The following is a 22,319-nucleotide window of genomic DNA, read 5'->3' on the forward strand; positions in this document are numbered from 1 at the left end:
TCACTGAAATTTAAAGAATACCCTTAATTTACAGGTCTAGTACCCTGCGTTTCCGCTTTGAGCTATGTAAGGTTTGATCAGTGTTGGAGCGCTGGTCAGGTGATGATGCTGGGCAGCTGGTATCACTGGAACTTTCACAGTGATATCTCTTCTTTGATGTTTCTCTTTTTCCTGTTTCTTTTTCAGAACTGCTTGATGCTGGTGATTTCAAAGCTGAAACACATATCAACTTTGATTATTTAACCAACCTGTTATCCAGTGAATTCACTCATGTAATATTTTTCCTTATGTCACTGGTGTAACGTACCAAGGAATAATCTTCGGCTGTGCCAGGTAGAAATTGAGAGAGCTGTTATTATATGGACATGATTTGAATTGAAACAGATTGGTATTTACTTATGAATGAGATTTGTATTTACTTATGGATGAACTCAAATTAGCATATCTAGGCCTGGATAGTCAGGGTATAATTTTTACTTTGAAATTGTTTTTTTCATGAAATTGAAATGAAAAAATCAAAATCTGACAAGTATTAAATGTAGTTGTTTTTACCTTTTGACATTCTATTCATCCTTCTTTGTTGGAAGCAGTTTTTGTAGAAGTGAAGAAGTACAGAAGACATGGTTTTCCTAGCTGGCGGATTTGCTGTGTATATATCAACTGTATAGCTGTCTTTTACTTCCTCCGGCACAAAGTCATCAACATCCTCAAACACTCCATTTACCATGTCTATGACAAATATGACAGGACTGTTGAGAGGTAGATGATTCAGAATACATTTGTGACAGAATTGTTTGTAGTTAACTATTTCAGTGTCCATCCTGCAAATACAAACAATGCATGTTTTGTTATTAGTTTCCTCTTCCTCTGTAGATGATTGGGCACTGTTTGTTATACACATCTGAAAATTTACCAAATCAGCAACAGATTGCACACTACCATCCAGCAGAAATGTCTCCTTTGGGTAGAGCAGCACCTGAGGCTGCTCTTTTAAAGTATTGTCTATCCAGCCTATGAGTTTTGAGGCCTCCTCATGCAGGTGAACAGATACAGCACTGAGTTGAGGTACTTTACCCGTCAACCTATGGAGGCAAATATTGGACATTTCTTCAATACCTAATGCTGATCGCAGTTTGTAATGTGGATCTATGTTATTGTCAATGCAAACTGCTATAGCTTCTATGTCATCATTTGTTGTAAGAAGCTGGCAAATCTGTTTGTTGTCAATTTTTTTTACTGTGTCAGCTATTGATTTCATGAGAGATCCCATCAAGATTTCAGCCATGTTCTTCTCCAATTTCTTGTGAAGATTCAAGGCATAGTTGTGTATCAAAAGACGTGAGGTAAGGTTGTTTTTATCTGTCAGCAACCCAATTAGGTCTGAAACACCATTATCACTGCAAGTAAATAGAAGTTATTTGTTAATCATGGACCTGTAATTGATTAGAAGGAATATATAATATCAAAGTGCTAGTATATTATGTGCAATTTCTACTAACACCTACATGAAATTTACTGAACCCAGACACAAAACTTGCAAATTTCAATTCCATCATTGGTCTAATGATGCATGTGTAACAAAAACTGTTTTATTACAGATCATATTTTCAATAAAATAGTTAAACCATCAAATGAAAAGCCTTATCATCTGCTGTGACTATAGTATGTTATATCAGATACAATTAGAAAGAATGAATTGTGCTTCATTAGATATACTTTACCTTAGAAAGCTGACAATGCATTTCATTAGATACCAATGAAAGTACAATTGATCACATACTATGCACGGTATAATGCTTTAACTAGTTCAGGGTATCGACACATAAGGGGGAGGGAGATCACACTGAAGAACAATAACATTAGCAGGACATACAACAGATATGGGCTTAGTGTAGTGTAACTATCATACTGAGAAGGCTACTGCTCAAGTGATACTGTGTCTACATGTGTACTGCGGCAGTAACACCTTAGAAGATTGAACTGATCCTCACTTTAGGTGTAACCTATAAATAGAAGATTTGTTTTATCACAGAAAACATAAAATACCTTAGAAAAGTGACAATGTCATTCATTAGATATGGCAAGTGCTCCTTGTTCAGGTCTGAGCAGACTTCCTCTTTGGGCCAAAATGCCACCCGACATGTAGCTCCAAGTTGTTTTACTATGTCATGTTTAGTTTTGTCTCCACATGGTAAGGAGTTGGTGATAACAAGTACACAATCTGTCATATAAATCAAGTTAAGTCAAAGAAAATGACATGCAGCAAAATGTTTTATGCAACTTTAAATAGCTTCATTACTTAATTACATTACTTAATTGCCCCTTTCTTTCCTTATTGTGCCCATCCCATGCTCTCCCTATTGGGCCCTGCCTCTTGTTTTCCCTAATGGACACTGTCCTTCGCTTCCCCAGTTGGAGAAAACATCTTTTTCTTTCTTTGAATTGGCACAGTGATGGAATGTATCAACATTTTCGTTTATAGCAGATGAATGCCTTTACATACCCAAATACTAGATCATCTATATCGGGCCACACTAACCTGATCTTTACCATAAATTTTAAAACATGTTCAACAATTTTCCAAGCTTCTAAGGAGGCATTAATGACTTTATTACCATGAAATACAACACCTAAATGCAAAACAGTTCACATAATAGATATTGATTATGTCAGGAAAGTGCATTAAAAAGCCAGTGAGAGTGATTAATGTTGATTTAAGTACATGTAAATTGTTTCATTACAAATAAATTAATGTTTTCTTCTTACCTGCATAATGTTTGCCAGTTGTAGGACTATCCTTGGGACTAAAAGAAATCAATCCAGGCTCATTACAATCCCTTTTCTTGGGTTGTTTCTTTGTTCTGCCTTTGTCTTCTCTTTCAGTGCCTTGTTCTGTGTTAACAGATTTCCCTTTATCCTTCCATCCATTTTTCTGACTGATCATTGCCTGTTCAACACTTTTTATACCTTTGATCAGGGATACCTTGCATTCTGTAAAGTTGGAATTGCTACCACTGTTGTTGTTATCACTTTGTGTATCCAAACATGTGAGGGCATTATGATTATCGTTAGTATCAGCAGTTGTATCAGAGAGTAATTTGGCTGGGCTAGAAAATTGAAACTTATTCTCTAATTTTTCACCATTGGTCAAGCTTTCTATGGACACAATTTCTGGCTGCCATTCAGCTGAGTTCATCTGAACAAGATGTTCAGGATCCTCTATTTCACTTTTACAGTCAATAGTACTTCCGCTGTAATTTTCATTGCTGTCCTGTTCATGTGCTTTGTCCTTGCTAAGAAATGGACTATGCAGTGTTGTCATCAGTATATTTGTTTGATCCAGGTCTGTTGTTTGATCAGATTCACTTTCATTCTCTTTACTATCATCGTCCTCATCAGATAGGTCATCACTATCACTACTTCCAGGACCTGACTGAGATTTGACCAGGTCTTCTATAAACATAGATGAAAATCAGACATTTAGAGAGTCAGGAAATATTTTAGCTTTAATGGTTTCATATAGAAGTGGATACAAATAGTCTGATGCAAGATCTAAAAACTAATTCAATTTTTAAAATCTAAACAAGCAAGAAAAAATTGCAAGCTACATATAGTAAAGAATGAACCACGATCCTTGTGCAAAAAGGAACATTTCGGTGATATTTTGTGGGTTTTTTTTATATCATGTCAAAATCTTTCAATACATTTATTGAAACTTCAGAAATGTTTATGGCATTTTTGGTTGAATTATTCATGTTGTTCCCAGTAAGATTATATCAAGAGTTACTTTTTGTAGGGCATGTTGTATTCACATTTTGGTTTACCATACATCTAACCAAAATAAGCTACAAACTTTAAGACACCTTGGTAATCTATGCATAACTTATTGTAAATGAATCAAACAGAAGCTTCTTAAATTTTTCTCTACCAACACCATAGTAGAATGTTACTGTTCTAACATGGTCATTCACACAATTGTGCATAAATTACAGGTAAACTGTTTACTGGCCACATGTACCAATCAAAGCCTTGATTAATTAATAATTCAAAAACGTTTTTAAATAAGGCATTCTCTCTTTTTAAATAAATTCATAATAAAAAATCTCATAATATCTGTGAGTAAGTGAGATAAAACTTGCACTCTTCATGTTTGGGGCTTGCAACATGTATGTAGCTTTGTTTAGAAATTCTCACCCACTTCTTATTAAATGAACAAATAAAAAAATCCAAATTGAGCAGGACCTCACATATACATACTCCCACTCCCCGATCTTGTTATTTTTTACTTATTTTGATGAGGTTTTTATGAGATGTCCTGGACGCAAGATTTAATTTTCAACATTCCTCTTGAACTGTAGGCTAGGGTCGTCATTTGTCAAAAGTATAAAGATCTACAGTGAGATACAGAGAGGGGAGATATAGTGAGGAGTCAATAGTGAGATAAAGAATTGGGAGACATTATAGTGATGAATTCTACAGTGAGATACAGAATGGGGAGATATAGTGAGATAAAGAATTGGGAGACATCATAGTGATGAATTCTACAGTGAGATACAGAATGGGGAGATATAATAAAGACTTTTAGAGTGAGATACAGAATAAGGGGGATACAGTGATGAATTCTATAGAAATGTGTTCTATAGTGGGATACAGAGTGGGAAAATATTGTGCACTGATCAATCTACACGCAAATCAAGAGTTCTGTACTCATAGAATTTTGATGGGACTAAGAGAATTTCTGGAAATACTTAGATTTCACATAGCATGACCAACTCGTCGTAGCAAGAAAATTGAAAAAGACTCATGAAAATGAATTGTAAACTGATCACTGATAGTGATAAGTTATATTAAGAGAAAAAACAGAATGGGGAGATATAGTAATGAGTTCCATAATGAGACACATGCTGAGAAGATACAGTGGTGAGTTTTACAATAAGATACAGAACGGAAAGATATAGTAATGAGTTCTATATTAGTTAGGTACACAGAATAGGGAAGGTATAGTAATGAGTTCTGTAAAGGGATACAGAAAGGAAATATATAGTAATGAATTCTATTATGAAATACAGATTGGGAAAATATAATCAGTGTTCTGTAATGAGATACAGAATTGGGAGATATACATTTGACATTAATTGACCAGCTATATTATAGTTAAGTGTTCAGGTTATGTTTAATGTGGATTGGATATTAATATGTTTGAGTGTGTTTGTGTCTTTAGTTCATATTTTAGCGCTTTACGACATACCTTTATGTTCTTTGAAATACTTTTCATGATCCTGACAGCAAAAGACTCTGCAATAAAATTAGAAACATTGCTATACTTGTGTAATATTGAAAATAATCCAAGCAGATTGAAAGAAACATTTTTTTAAAAATAACATACTTACAAGGTTTTTAAACAGGTTATGACAGTATATTTTAGATCAATGGTGAAAAACTTTGTGCACAAGTTAACAAAACCTTCAAATAGCCTCCATTCATCCAACACAATGGACAATGTTGTTAACTGATGTGACATGTGAATGATTAATTTGACCAACAACAACAACAACAAAGAAAAATTAGACAAATGACCTATTTCTCCCAAAGGCTTTGATTTGGAAGTAGGTGCACAATGCTTAAATTATTTTGACCAGTAATTTAAACCTGATCACAGTTTATCAGTCGAAAGATAAATTCTTATATCAACTAACTTAACATGTTTAACATGTAACTGGCTTTAACTTATAACCAAAAGCTAAAGCACAAAGGTCATAGTTAGCGGCAGCACAATGGTTTTGTTATCATGTCGTCCTTCTACCCCCCCCCCCCCAAAAAAAAAAGGGAAAAGTGGGTGCTGGTTGGTACTAGACTGTGATTGTGAAAAATATCAATATTTATCTCTTCTCAGTGATACTTATTTGAACAAAATTGGTGTACACAGTTTGTATTATAATATTAAACAATTGATTTATGCAAAAGTTTGAAAGGAAATTCTCATCACAGTAATTAGATGTATGTCATATGAATGATATCAATAAAAATAATAAAAATCAAATTACTAAAAGTATCGGCAATTAAGGTAATTTTCTCCAGAGGTGAAAAATCTTTACATCAAGAAATTATCAGTTTGTGAATACCAAAGCTAATATAATCACTCCAGATGTAAAATCTAGGCACCGAGTAATCAAAAGTTTGTGAGAGGAAAAAAAGCTATGGAATACGTAACGTATTTTCCGGATTATAAGCCGCGGCTTTTTCCACAGCTGCCGGGCCTATATACCGATGCGGCTTATATGTGGACAAAAATCGGCAGAATGGGGGTGGGGGAATGTAGGCCTAACGTATCAGTTCGATACGTCATAAACCTTTTTTTTCCGAGTACCACATGTTTGTGATTGACACATATCGCGAACAACCCATTGCAATCGTATACTTAATGATTTTCAGATTCCAATCGAATTAAATTCCCGCTGATTTAATTAGTCATATATGTCAATATGAAGCACAATATTATATTCTTGACTTTCGTGGTTTCTATACAGCAGTGTATGCAAACAAAGCGTAGCGGATGTTTACAGTCGACTATTGCATCCTGGGATCGATTGGTTGAGGGGCCCCCAACGGGGGCTACAAAAATAGACGTGTGTATAATTTTACTAAAACCGTTGAAAGTCTGTCGGCAGTTGCTGCGAGACTGTCGTCCTGCTTCTGATGGAGATGTTCTTCCGTCTCATGAACCGGGCACACCAGGAGGGTCCACCCACGAATTCGTCGATCTCATTCTCTTTGGCGATGGCCCGAGCTTTCAACCGAATTTGGATGGTGCTGACACTTCGACAGGCTGCTCTCTGCTCCAGTACCCACTCTTCAAGTTTGTCTTCCAGTTCCCCCCAGCGAGCACGACATCCTCGGTTGGCCTTTTTCGTCTTTTTGGTCAATAATAAAGATTCCTCTTGTTTTCTCCATTCTCGAACCTGCTTGTCATTTATTGAATAGTGACGTGCAGCAGCCCGACAGCCGTTCTCCTTTGAATATGTCAGGACCTCGATTTTAAAAGCGGCAGAGTAACTCTTCCGTGTTCGCATTATGTTTCGAAGTGATGATTTGTGTACATTCGAAATGTGCTTTTGAAAAGGATAATGTCCATTTGAGTAAACGAAGTATACTTATAGCACTTTAGCAACAAGCCGATCGAATTTTTAGTCTATCTCAACACAAGTTTTCATTGGTTGATAAATTTGTAACGAGCAGTCTGATAGGTCACACTATCCAGTTACCAATATATGTTTAGAAAACTAACTATGAGGGATTATGAAATTTTTGTCTGGATAGATCAAACCCAAGTCATTGACAACCTGTTGATGTTTGTTAAATCATGCCTAGCAGTATAGTTATTACAGCTGCTTTGGTACATCACAAGAATTTTAAGTATACCATTGCTGACTAATGAATTAGGAGTGAAGCTTGTGTGAAAATCCAAAGTAAAGAGAGAAGATCTCTATTGAATTATATCTCTATTTTAGGAATTTGATGCGATTTAATGAAATATTTTCAGTATTGTAAATATTGATGTTGATTCATGAAATCTCTGTTCTCAATTATTTTACGAGAAATTCAAAGTATCAATTTACCGGTATTTATAGCTCAATACTTCGTTCATAATTTATTTTTTTTTAAAGCCAAACACAGCACTTGCTATTTATGAAATAATGAAATAACTGGGCATCACCAGGCCCGCTTACACACTGATGCACTTTGCAATGTCTATTTCCACAATAACAGACACATACACCATCAATGAATGTGTAAATATGTGAACAGATTCCTTTATTTCATTGTTAAACTTACATGAGAGATAAGGACATGTTTCTAACATATCACAACATTATACAACAAAAAATTCATTCCTAGGTCATGGGGTGATGATATCAAATTCTAGAATGGGCGCCATTTTTGTTTACAATGGCTTTGATGCAGCTTACAAAAATTTATTACAGGGTTATAGGAACTTGATCAACATACGAAAGCCTTCGTTAATATTTAACAGTACAGACACTGGTGAAGAGGTTGTAATACTATCAGTCAGACCTTACCTGTGGTTGACAATCACTGTAGTCCCAAAACAAGTGTGACATCTTATAAATATTAAATGACCAGCATGATTTTAAAATACAACCATAAAATAAAGGATTATTTGTAAAATTCATCGGCAAAATGTTACAATGACGGTCTTCATAAACTGCTTCCCATTATCTGTTAACAGTTAACAGTAGTCATATCAAAGAAAGGGTGCAGCTTATAAGTAGATCAAATAAAAAATGGCTTATAGCATGGAGAATACTGTATATATATAGTCATTTTCAAGGTAACATCATCATTTTCATAATGGAGAACTATCAAGTGCAAGTCCAGTTTACTGCTAATAGACATGGTGGTTTGACTGCTGGTACATGGTGAAGAACAACTAGAGACACTACCTATTGAAGATGCTGTGTTCTGAAACTGTCTTGCAAAGATCAACACTACCGACATAGTTCCTGTGAAAGCTGGTCACCAACACAATCATCTACCCGATTATTCCAAGCGAGACATTCAGAAGATCATGAACAGCATAAAGAAGAACTCAAGCTCAAACCTGCCATCTACGAGCTCGCCAAACTATATACACATGCCAGGCAGCTGAGAGACAGCTGGTGGAACAGTATCCAACCTACACATTCTGCAAGACATTCCTCTACCACTCCAGAAGCAAGCTTGTACAAAAGCTACCAACACTCTGAACAGATCTCGTCTTGGAAGATGAATGGACCCTAACCAACAACAGCAACAAGTTTCTCCTATTTGATGACAACAGAGACGACTTCCTCATCCTGGCCTTTGTCACCAACATTAACCTCAGAGCCTTAGAAGCACACTAGACTGTGATGGGGTGTACTACACATGCCGTAAACTTTTCAATCAACTGTACACGATTTATGCCATGAACAACAACCAGATGTACCTGCTTGTATTCGCTCTTCTACCAAGGAAGTCAGAAGTCATCTACACGAGACTCCTGGAGAATCTGAAATCTGTGGAAAGCAACAACTACTACAGTTTTATCAGACTTTTGAGTCTGCTGTCCAGAGTGCCACCTTCACAAAGTGCATTTGGAGAAAACAACAAGGACTCCAGATCTACTACAGAGAGAACAAAGACTAATTCACCATGCTGCTGTACTCCCTCTCCTTCCTCCACATCATGTAGAAGACTGGTTCAACACACTGGATGATGTTGACCTACCCATCGACACCACAGTGCTCACCAACTATGTAACAAAACAATGGATAGCAAACTCCAGAAGAGAATCCCCACACTCACTCTAACATCTTCATTCAAGTACTGAAGGAAATCCAAACTGCGAATGACATCACACAGATTCAGCTTGATGCCAGAGGATTGCATGTGCCCATGAGAAGATCGTACTAATAAATAACTGCTTGATCCAACTGAAAACTCGGTTCGGAAACAAGAAGATTGACTACATCAACTAGCCAACCTATTTACTCCATATGGAATAGATAAATGCCGATAGAAAAAAGGCATTAAAATGGTTTAAAATATACGAGGAGTATTCTTAAATTTTTTGACATGTTATGATTTGTATTTCTGGAAGCATAACGTTTGAAATATTTAGGTATGTATGCAATTATTTCACTATAGATTCACTATAGTGCTTATGAATGATAGGTTTGAAATATTTTCTATGTAATGAAAATGTGGTGTAGGTCAAGAAATATATCAAAAATGTGTTGAAAGAATGATTGAAAATTTTTCAAATTTAAAATATATTTAAATGAAGATTAATAATTGTAGTTATTACTTGAATATCTCTGTTTATGTACAATACGCTTGTATGCAGTGTAGGTATAGGTTATTAGTATTGAGAATTTAAAATTTAATATTATCTAATTTAACTTTTATACTTGTCATGCCTTGACATATTCACCTGTACTTACCTGGATTTCTAATAAATAGTTTATAATGATCACCCTTTGTAATTACTTAATTTAATAATATAAACAAATCCTGTTTCTCCCAAGAATTTTTTACTTGGATTTTCAGTTTTGAGCCAAACAGGACTAACTAAACTGTTATTACCAAGTGATCGAAAGAAAATTTAGCAATTACTTATTGCTTGGCTAAGTATTGGAGATAACCAAACAAATCATTAAACTATACCTGTATAAAACTCTCTCTTCATCTGACAGTTTATAGCGAACCAGCATTCTCTTTGTAATGCATTTGTCACTTTTTTTGGCACAGTAATAATGGAAAGATTTTCGGCAAGTCTTGACAGCACATCCTGATGTTGCACGGTTGCATTTTCTTTTCCTAGTTTTGTCATTTTTACAAATGTGACATTTCTGAAATAAAGATTAAACAAAGAAAATATCTCACAAAATGTCAGTTATGAAATATTCATTTATACTTATTTTTTTTATCACATGGTATCTCCTTTAATATCTGAATAAGTAGGGGTTATTTCAGCAAGCTCTTGATGGAATCACAGAATTCATTTGCTACACTGTATTTTATACCAGATAAATCATATAATATGAAAAAGACAAAACCTAAAAACAGCATAGCTTTATGAATACCAAAACAGAGGAGTCAAACTGAAATGAGGCAAAATACTGTATTCATATACCTTGGACTAAATACTTTATACTCTACTTAATGAAATATCAGTTGGGAATATAGAAAATAAAAAGTGGGAATCATCCTGTGCTGACAAAAATGCTTGACTTATCAAAAGCTAACTTAGTATTAATTGGTTGATTTTTATAACATATTTTGGTCTGCATTGCTTTGTTGCAGTATTTGTTGATTTCTTTATTTATTTATGTCATTTATTATGACCTTTTGACCTTTCAGTGGACAACAAAACAATAGGAAAATAGTAGAGATGGAAAAGTATGAAGTGATGGGAGAGAGTGGGATAAAGAGATGAGGTAGATATGGGCAGTCTATATCACCTGGCATGTTCAACAAGCTTGTTGCATCAATAGGACCGAATTAGGGCAGCCATTATAAGTCTCATCCAACAGTCTGTGTTAGTATTTAATTGTAAGTAAGGTGCTGATGCTGATATAATTTTGGTATCAATACATAAATCTTCATTCCCTTTCTTTTCTGCCACTCTGTAAACAGCTCACTTGATCAATTACCACACTTTCTGTATTCCACACTGTTCCTGGCTTCACAAAACTGTTAACTTTCCAACATTTATATGTTTATGATTTGTGATCAAATGAGTTCTAGGGGATAACTTGAATTCTTTGCAATAAGGGGGTTGAAAGATAAGGAAGGAAGACTGTGGGTATGGTTATGGGATATAGGTCCTTCCAATATTTTGAAAGGGGTGGGGGTAGGGGATGTGGGTCCCCTTATGTTTATCTCTTCTCTCAAATGTGTTTGTCCAATTTTAACCTTTATAGCGGTCCTGTTGTGTTTATCTGACTGTAAGTATAGTGTATGCTTGTTGTTTGTGACATTAAAGTTCTTCACTTAAGATGGAATATAAAGGTGCAAAGGTGACAAGTCTGCTTCTCTATCAAGAGAGCAGTGAATCGACCCTTATCTGTAATGTTTGACCTTGAAGCCATTTCTCATATAACATTTAAAAAACTCCAAGCATAATCAAGAAAAGTACATAAAATCATTTCTCGAAGAATTTTCGAAGAGGCATGATGCATGACGTCGGACAAAGTGATCCCTAAGTGTCTGCCAGCTCTGCAGGCGACACAAAAATAAAGCAGAAAACTTCTCTTCTAGTATCAGAATAAAAAAAGAGTAGATTTACTTCTAAATTAGCATATATCTATTCTTTTAGTGATACAGTGTATACACCAGTTTGTTGTTTGTTATACAGTGTATACCCCTGTTTGTTGTTGGTGATACAGTGTATACCCCAGTTTGTTGTTTGTTATACAGTGTATACACCAGTTTGTTGTGTTATATAGTGTATACACCAGTTTGTTATTAGTGATACAGTGTATACACCAGTTTGTTATTAGTGATACAGTGTATACACCAGTTTGTTGTTTGTTATACAGTGTATACCCCAGTTTGTAGTTTGTTATATAGTGTATACCCCAGTTTGTTGTTTGTTATATAGTGTATACACCAGTTTGTTATTAGTGATACAGTGTATACACCAGTTTGTTGTTGGTGATACAGTGTATACACCAGTTTGTTGTTTGTTATACAGTATACCCCAGTTTGTTGTTGGTGATACAGTGTATACCCCAGTTTGTTGTTTGTTAGACAGTGTATACCCCAGTTTGTTATTAGTGATACAGTGTATACACCAGTTTGTTGTTTGTTATATAGTGTATACCCCAGTTTGTTGTTTGTTATACAGTATACCCCAGTTTGTTGTTGGTGATACAGTGTATACACCAGTTTGTTGTTTGTTATATAGTGTATACCCCAGTTTGTTGTTTGTTATATAGTGTATACACCAGTTTGTTGGTGGTGATACAGTGTATACACCAGTTTGTTGTTTGTTATACAGTATACACCAGTTTGTTGTTTGTTATATAGTGTATACCCCAGTTTGTTGTTTGTTATATAGTGTATACCCCAGTTTGTTGTTTGCTATACAGTATACCCCAGTTTGTTGTTAGTGATACAGTGTATACCCCAGTTTGTTGTTTGTTATACAGTGTATAACCCAGTTTGTTGTTTGTTATACAGTATACCCCAGTTTGTTGTTGGTGATACAGTGTATACCCCAGTTTGTTGTTGGTGATACAGTGTATACACCAGTTTGTTGTTGGTGATACAGTGTATACACCAGTTTGTTGTTTGTTATACAGTGTATACACCAGTTTGTTGTTTGTTATACAGTGTATACCCCAGTTTGTTGTTTGTTATACAGTGTATACACCAGTTTGTTGTTTGTTATACAGTGTATACACCAGTTTGTTGTTTGTTATACAGTGTATACACCAGTTTGTTGTTTGTTATACAGTGTATACCCCTGTTTGTTGTTTGTTATACAGTATACCCCAGTTTGTTGTTGGTGATACAGTGTATACCCCAGTTTGTTGTTTGTTATACAGTGTATACACCAGTTTGTTGTTGGTGATACAGTGTATACCCCAGTTTGTTGTTGGTGATACAGTGTATACACCAGTTTGTTGTTTGTTATATAGTGTATACCCCAGTTTGTTTTTGGTGATACAGTGTATACACCAGTTTGTTGTTGGTGATACAGTGTATACCCCAGTTTGTTGTTTGTTATACAGTGTATACACCAGTTTGTTGTTTGTTATACAGTGTATACCCCAGTTTGTTGTTTGTTATACAGTGTATACACCAGTTTGTTGTTTGTTATACAGTGTATACCCCAGTTTGTTGTTATACAGTGTATACACCAGTTTGTTGTTTGTTATATAGTGTATACCCCAGTTTGTTGTTTGTTACATAGTGTATACCCCAGTTTGTTGTTATACAGTGTATACACCAGTTTGTTGTTTGTTATACAGTGTATACCCCAGTTTGTTGTTTGTTATACAGTGTATACCCCAGATTGTTGTTGGTGATACAGTGTATACACCAGTTTGTTGTTTGTTATATAGTGTACACACCAGTTTGTTATTAGTGATACAGTGTATACACCAGTTTGTTGTTTGTTATATAGTGTATACACCAGTTTGTTGTTGGTTATACAGTGTATACCCCAGTTTGTTGTTGGTGATACAGTGTATACACCAGTTTGTTGTTTGTTATATAGTGTATACACCAGTTTGTTGTTGGTGATACAGTGTATACCCCAGTTTGTTGTTTGTTATATATTGTATACCCCAGTTTGTTGTTTGTTATATAGTGTATACCCCAGTTTGTTGTTGGTGATACAGTGTATACACCAGTTTGTTGTTTGTTATATAGTGTATACCCCAGTTTGTTATAAGTGATACAGTGTATACACCAGTTTGTTGTTTGTTATACAGTATACCCCAGTTTGTTGTTGGTGATACAGTGTATACACCAGTTTGTTGTTTGTTATATAGTGTATACCCCAGTTTGTTGTTTGTTATACAGTATACCCCAGTTTGTTGTTAGTGATACAGTGTATACCCCAGTTTGTTGTTTGTTATACAGTGTATACCCCAGTTTGTTGTTTGTTATACAGTATACCCCAGTTTGTTGTTGGTGATACAGTGTATACCCCAGTTTGTTGTTGGTGATACAGTGTATACACCATTTTGTTGTTTGTTATACAGTGTATACACCAGTTTGTTGTTGGTGATACAGTGTATACACCAGTTTGTTGTTTGTTATACAGTGTATACACCTGTTTGTTGTTTGTTATACAGTGTATACACCAGTTTGTTGTTTGTTATACAGTGTATACACCAGTTTGTTGTTTGTTATACAGTGTATACCCCTGTTTGTTGTTTGTTATACAGTGTATACACCAGTTTGTTGTTGGTGATACAGTGTATACACCAGTTTGTTGTTTGTTATACAGTGTATACACCAGTTTGTTGTTGGTGATACAGTGTATACCCCAGTTTGTTGTTGGTGATACAGTGTATACACCAGTTTGTTGTTTGTTATATAGTGTATACCCCAGTTTGTTTTTGGTGATACAGTGTATACACCAGTTTGTTGTTTGTTATACAGTGTATACACCAGTTTGTTTTTGGTGATACAGTGTATACACCAGTTTGTTGTTTGTTATATAGTGTATACCCCAGTTTGTTTTTGGTGATACAGTGTATACACCAGTTTGTTGTTTGTTATACAGTGTATACACCAGTTTGTTGTTTGTTATACAGTGTATACCCCTGTTTGTTGTTTGTTATACAGTATACCCCAGTTTGTTGTTGGTGATACAGTGTATACACCAGTTTGTTGTTTGTTATACAGTGTATACACCAGTTTGTTGTTGGTGATACAGTGTATACCCCAGTTTGTTGTTGGTGATACAGTGTATACACCAGTTTGTTGTTTGTTATATAGTGTATACCCCAGTTTGTTTTTGGTGATACAGTGTATACACCAGTTTGTTGTTGGTGATACAGTGTATACCCCAGTTTGTTGTTTGTTATACAGTGTATACACCAGTTTGTTGTTTGTTATACAGTGTATACCCCAGTTTGTTGTTTGTTATACAGTGTATACCCCAGTTTGTTGTTTGTTATACAGTGTATACACCAGTTTGTTGTTGGTGATACAGTGTATACCCCAGTTTGTTGTTTGTTATACAGTGTATACACCAGTTTGTTGTTTGTTATACAGTGTATACACCAGTTTGTTGTTGGTGATACAGTGTATACACCAGTTTGTTGTTGGTGATACAGTGTATACACCAGTTTGTTGTTGGTGATACAGTGTATACACCAGTTTGTTGTTTGTGATACAGTGTATACACCAGTTTGTTGTTTGTTATACAGTGTATACACCAGTTTGTTGTTTGTGATACAGTGTATACACCAGTTTGTTGTTTGTGATACAGTGTATACACCAGTTTGTTGTTTGTTATACAGTGTATACACCAGTTTGTTGTTTGTGATACAGTGTATACACCAGTTTGTTGTTTGTTATACAGTGTATACACCAGTTTGTTGTTGGTGATACAGTGTATACACCAGTTTGTTGTTGGTGATACAGTGTATACACCAGTTTGTTGTTGGTGATACAGTGTATACACCAGTTTGTTGTTGGTGATACAGTGTATACACCAGTTTGTTGTTTGTTATACAGTATATACACCAGTTTGTTATTAGTGATACAGTGTATACCCCAGTTTGTTGTTTGTTATACAGTGTATACACCAGTTTGTTGTTGGTGATACAGTGTATACACCAGTTTGTTGTTTGTTATACAGTATATACACCAGTTTGTTATTAGTGATACAGTGTATACCCCAGTTTGTTGTTTGTTATACAGTGTATACACCAGTTTGTTGTTGGTGATACAGTGTATACCCCAGTTTGTTGTTTGTTATACAGTGTATACACCAGTTTGTTATTAGTGATACAGTGTATACCCCAGTTTGTTGTTTGTTATACAGTGTATACACCAGTTTGTTGTTGGTGATACAGTGTATACCCCAGTTTGTTGTTTGTTATACAGTGTATACACCAGTTTGTTGTTTGTTATATAGTGTATACACCAGTTTGTTGTTTGTTATACAGTGTATACCCCAGTTTGTTGTTTGTTATATAGTGTATACCCCAGTTTGTTGTTATACAGTGTATACACCAGTTTGTTGTTTGTTATATAGTGTATACCCCAGTTTGTTATTAGTGATACAGTGTATACCCCAGTTTGTTATTAGTGATACAGTGTATACACCAGTTTGTTGTTGGTGATACAGTGTATACCCCAGTTTGTTGTTGGTGATACAGTGTATACACCAGTTTGTTGTTTGTTATAGAGTGTATACACCAGTTTGTTGTTTGTTATACAGTGTACACACCAGTTTGTTGTTTGTTATACAGTGTATACCCCAGTTTGTTGTTTGTTATATAGTGTATACACCAGTTTGTTGTTTGTTATATAGTGTATACCCCAGTTTGTTGTTGGTGATACAGTGTAGACACCAATTTGTTATTAGTGATACAGTGTTGCTTGATATGTGTTTTAATTCTATTTTATATTTTATAATTCTAATTATATTTCAATTAAGTGATGAATTATCAAAAATATTTCCAGGGCTCAGAGCTTCAGATTGACGGCGCACCCGGGGCAATCCCGCATAAATTTTGAAAATGATTCACCACTTTGTTTCCACAAGAGCCTGCTGGCGCATGGCAAATATATGCTAAAACGAAAGTAGTTTGCGTTCTGCAAGTTTTCTGCGAAACTGTAAGATCATACAACAGAACAACACATTTTGTGGGGAATATGTCAGATGGAATTGTGAGTTGTCATGGACAAACTCAAAAAAAAAGAATCAGTTAGTAAATACTTCGAATATAAGAAAGGTAGTGTTACTGTCGGTCACGTAATTGTAAAATAGAATGACATTTACATTACATCAATTTTTTTGGCTCGTCAACCCGGTCACAACAATAGAGAAATAGGTCAGTGGGTCTGGTGTAAAAATTGAAGTGTTAAACGGTTAATTACAATGAGTGTTGAATAAAAACAGTCTGTAATCAAAACAGAATCACATGACTGTAAATGTACATTGTCTTGTGCACAGGCTTGCTCTTGTGAGCAGCCAATGTACAGAAAAGTTTCCAACTTTGAAAGAGTTTTAACAGACACTTACTGACTTGTTTTATTATTTCAAACATGCATCTGCAAAAGTTCAAACTCTTGAAAATATCCAAAAGGTGCTAGAACTTCCAACACTGAAACTCATGGAAGTTCACCAGGTTTGATGGTTATCATTTTTTTAAGCACTTTCCTCTGTTCAAAGAAGTCTCCCTGCCCTGATCACATACTTCAAAGGAATTGATAAAAGGAAAGATCCGAAAGGTGAGGGCATGGCTAGGAAAAGTTGTACTTACAAATTTGAGTACCTCAACCATCTGATGTTGGATGTTCTAGCACCAATTATGATATTATCACAATCATTCCAGAAAAATAATCTTGATCCTGCAATGGTAGGTGTTTACCTGGAAAAATGTAAAGCTCAGGAAAATCCCTGAAGGTAAGCAGGACAATTCTTTTGTAAAACTGTTGGACAGTGATGTCGACAAAAATGACAAAACTTACAAAAACTGTAAGATTTCCATGACCAACTTGTCTTCAACACTTGTGTCAAAATTTGTTGAAAAACTAAATGAAAATCTGTCAGATAGATTCCCACAAACAGACATTCTAGCTGCGTATGGTTTGTTGAGCATGTGCCCAATTTCAAGTTTAGGCCAAGGGAAACAGTTAGGTGAGTGAGGAAATGAAAAATTGCAAGTGCTGATTGACCAGTTTGGAACAGAGAAGGTGCATGAGTGGACAGTGAATGATATGAATGAGAGAAAGGTAGTAGGACCCTATATAGAAGGAGAGGCAACGAAACAGGAATGGCAGGTATGCAAGCAAGTAGTACTAGCAGAAATTTTTCCAAAAGACATGATGGTGGATCTCTGGGCCCCCATCCATCAATACCACAAAGAAAAATTTCCAAATTTGATAAAATTAGCTGCCCTTGCACTCACCAGTCCCACATATACAGCTGATTGTGAAAGATCTTTTAGTGTTCAGAACTACATCCCCACAGCTAAAAGGGCAAGCATCTCCCCAGAGACATGTGACAAATTGATGCATGTTTGTGTGAGTGGGTCAGAGCTGGGGAAGTTTGATTTTGGATGGGCAGTCCAGCTGTGGAGGATTAAAAAACGAAGAACTATTTTCTCTGTTTGTAAAATGAATAAATGAAAAAAATATAGACAAAGGTTAAAATTATGTTTTTATTTATCATTCAGAATTGCTGGCCCATGGTTTTGAAAAATTACCCCTACTTTTTGGGCTAGATGGGCCCAATGACCCATGTAAATGCAAAATCGTCTGAAGCTCGGAGGGCTACAAATATATGTATACTTACAATGAAACCCCCTCTTTTGAGTTCACCCTGAACTTTATCAATCTTGAATCCACCAAAATGGTCAAATTTATATTGGACCAGGCCAGCTGAGTATTGCTGAAAATTCAATGGGAACAATGCAAATTAACAGTAAAGTATGTGGTATCATTATTCTAGCAATATGCAGATGGATTTCTTGCTGCAGTTACTTTCATGAGCTAAAAATGAACTTGTTTTCTCACTTCTAAATAGAAAATACTCTCATCAGAAGGGGAGTACTGGGCTCATATCATAGAGCAAGATATTACTTATTCTGTTGGGTGAAGAGATGCTCGGGGTGTAAAACTTTAAATCAAAAATATTTACAATTAGAACAGTTGAAGTCATAGAAAAGTTTCAGTTTGTAATATCATTTATAAGACACATTCAGATGAATAAGATAGCAATAAACATAAAGCAGATTTGAAACAAAGTTCTTATTTAAATTTCCATTACAATAAAAGATCAGTTTTTAAAGAGTTAAAATGATGCCACCTGATACACAATCTTAAAATAGGAAAGTTAAATCAAACATTTAATGGACCAAAATGGACGAGCTTATGGACTTATTTCAGGTTAAATAATAAACAAATATATATATCCATTAATTAATTATCAGATGGCCTGCTACAAAGGGAAGTCTTAAATTTTAAACATAGATTAGAGAATTAAACTTGAAATGTCAAAAACCAAAATGGCTTTTTCTTTTTCTTAATCAATCTGTAAACTGGCTACAGAACTGAAATTCAAATTTCTAGACTGATGAATTCAATTAATGTTATAACGAGAGCCCAGAGGGATCTAGGCGACCACCGTTGTTTGATCCTTATTTGCTCTTTTAAATTTGGATCTTTTCCTTTCTTTGCTCTTCTCTGTTTTTTTTCTTAATGATAAGACATTTGAACATTCCTTTGCAGAAATACTGATGATAATCTTTACCAGCCAAATCAAAAGTGGCTGTCTGGAAGCCATTTTGTTTCTTCAGATCAGTCTGAAAATCAAATGAGCATAAGGAGAGACCAAAGAGAGCACACATATGAAATTTGAGATATCCACTGGGTGCTTCTTAAGAAAAAGTGATAACAAACTTTTGAAGGCTATATCCAAAATGGCTACTTGTGGGCCATTCTGCTTTTTCTGATCGATCCCAAAATCAAATTGGCACAAATAGGGACCAAGGGAAACTTACATAGGAAATTTGAGAAAGATCCATCCTGTACCTTACAAGAAACAGCGATAGCAAACTTGCAAAGTCAAAATCCAAGATGACCACATGTCAGCCAATCGTTTTTCTTATCAGTCAAACAATTAAATGGGCACAACTAGGGTCAAAGTGGAACATATCCATGAAATTTAATCTACACAGCATTTCTTAAGAAATAGCGATAACAAACTGTCTAAGTAAAAATCCAAGAAGGACGTCTGTTGGGCGTTTTGCTTTTTTTGATCAGTACCAAAATCAAATGGGCATAACTATGGACAAAAGTGAAGCTACATACGAAATTTAAGAAAGGTCCATCCAATACTTCTCAAGAAACAGCAATAACAAAAATTATTTTACAGACAGACCACAGACACAGGGCGATTTGAAAAGTCCACCATCATCAGATCTACAGATCATGATATAATAGGTTTATACAGCATTTTTTATCAGAATATGCAATAAGATTTGTGTATGGAAGGACAGACCATGGGAGAATACATATGTAAATTTGAACAGCCTACAGTCTTATGATGATCAGTTGAAAAATCCTTATATAACCCAGCATAAGGAGTGAAAATATTTCTACTTACCATACACTTATGATGAGCTGCAACTATTTGACCATCACCAATCTTTTCAACATGTAGTTTGCCACATAATTGTGATGCTTCTTCATCACCTTGTCTGCAAAAATTGCAGACTGTTCCCAATTTGTTCATCTGTGAAGAGATTACTTATATATGCACATTGTATACAAAAAAATGTTATCCTTTTCAAACTTTGTAAATAATCATTGGAAACTTACTTTCATACTTAAAAAGAGGGATGCAAAACTACTGTTAGTTTTTGTCCACTTACCTTGGTTTAAATTAATATGAATCAGTTGAGCATGATAAAGTGAAACCCATGGTTAAGTGAACCTCAGTTCATTTCACCATTATGGTGAAATGAACCCCTAAATGGTAAAGAGAAGCCACTAGGCAAAACCGGAAGTGCATGAAGTAGCAAGAAATCGGCTTCTCCACTGGGATCCAACTTGGAAGAGTCCTTCAATGACGCATTGATGGAGGTATAGTATAACTGCAAGATAGGCTCGAAGAAAGCTAAGAAGTACATGAAGTGTGATCAATGCCTTTACTGCATCAGATGTCTGGATTTTTATTCAAAGAAATATGACAACCTATCAAAATCATATACAAAGTGGTTTTGTCCACCATGTAGAATGACAGTCAAAAAGAATATTCTCACGGACAGAAAAATAGAAGAGAGGGAATCAGGCAAGAATTTGAAGATAAAATTGCAGAACTTGAAAGAGAGGTAAAAGGGTTAATTGCTAAACTTGAAATGAACTTGAAATCTGAGAAATCTGCACCAAGTAAAGACGAAATAGTTGCTGAAATTAAAAAGCGAGCAGAGAGGGAAAACAACATAATTCTATTTGGAGTTCTAGAACAGTCCCATCACGACAGAAAGAAATGTATGGAAGAAGATGCTAAAGTTGTAGGAAATTTATTAGAAGTCTGTAGAGTGTCAAACAAAGATAGGCCTAGAAAAATTATATGATTGGGAAAGAGACCAGAGTCCAGTGACATAACCAATAACAGACAGCCTATTCTAGTTCGTTTTGAGTCACAACAACCAAAGAAAGGAATCTTTAAAAGTATTAGAAAAATAAGAAATCATAGTCAACTTTCCTCAAAGTGAATAAGAAATGACTTAACACATTGTGAAAGAGAAGCAGAGAAAGCATTATACAAGGAAGCAAAACAGAAAGAAAACAATGAAACGGAGGATTATGTATACTGTGTCCGTGGACCGCAATTGAGTAGAAAAATTGTGTGCCTTCCCAGGAACAATATATAAAGAGGAAACTTTAAATGTCATTTCAACTTGAAAATGGTGAAATGTTTTTACTATTTTAACACTTAATTGGCTATACATAAGTAATAAGTGAGAATCTTAAGAATTTTTATAGGAAACACCTCCTGGTCATCATATAACTTTAGATATGGATATAGAGGTATTTCTTTTGCCTGCGTCCATTGTTTACTTATTACCTCAGGATATTATACCGAACATAGGTCTAGGAGACCTCTCTATTCAGCTTCTTCTTTCTTATTGTTTTGGGTGGAGCAGCTCTATAGTCATAAATAAATCCTTTCCCCCGCCAGAACCTGTCGAGTCTAGACTCAAATATTTTGAGATTTGGAGCATTTGCAACATTTTCAGACAGACTATTCCAGGTGTTGATATATCGAGATATTTGCCAATGCCTTTCTTAGCTCTATGGACTGCTAGTTTATATTCGTGTGAGCTCCATACCATGTTAGCTTTATTAATTTTCTCCTGTATGTGATGTTCAAACGATAGGTTGCAGTCAATGCCATTGGCAATGGTTTACTCCTAACTAAGTCTGTTTCTCTATCAACTTGGCGTAGATTATTATTTACTTATGACAAAATAGTGTGCTGTGGTCCTCTCGAAAAGAGTAATCTATAAAAAGAACCGTTCACCGCTTATATGTTTATGATGGCGACAATTGTCTTATCTTTCAAGATGTTC

At 35.2% G+C, this 22,319-nt stretch overlaps 1 protein-coding gene across 1 annotated transcript; it reads right to left on the minus strand.

The window, feature by feature from the left end:
* LOC132544570 (uncharacterized) lies at positions 1-22,082 on the minus strand. The gene is made up of 9 exons (XM_060208188.1): positions 21,993-22,082; positions 20,348-20,476; positions 18,536-18,631; positions 10,207-10,391; positions 5,249-5,295; positions 2,767-3,453; positions 2,047-2,221; positions 553-1,397; positions 1-213 (listed from the first exon to the last, which is right to left on the minus strand). The coding sequence occupies exons 1-9, from the start codon at positions 22,080-22,082 to the stop codon at positions 29-31; spliced, it is 2,439 nt and encodes an 812-aa protein (XP_060064171.1). The 3' UTR covers positions 1-28.
* Between the last annotated feature and the right edge of the window lie 237 nt (positions 22,083-22,319).

This window comes from Ylistrum balloti, unplaced genomic scaffold, assembly GCF_031769215.1.
Source record: "Ylistrum balloti isolate Yb309-2 unplaced genomic scaffold, AGI_CSIRO_Ybal_v1 Utg369802, whole genome shotgun sequence".
Lineage (NCBI taxonomy): Eukaryota > Metazoa > Mollusca > Bivalvia > Pectinida > Pectinidae > Ylistrum > Ylistrum balloti.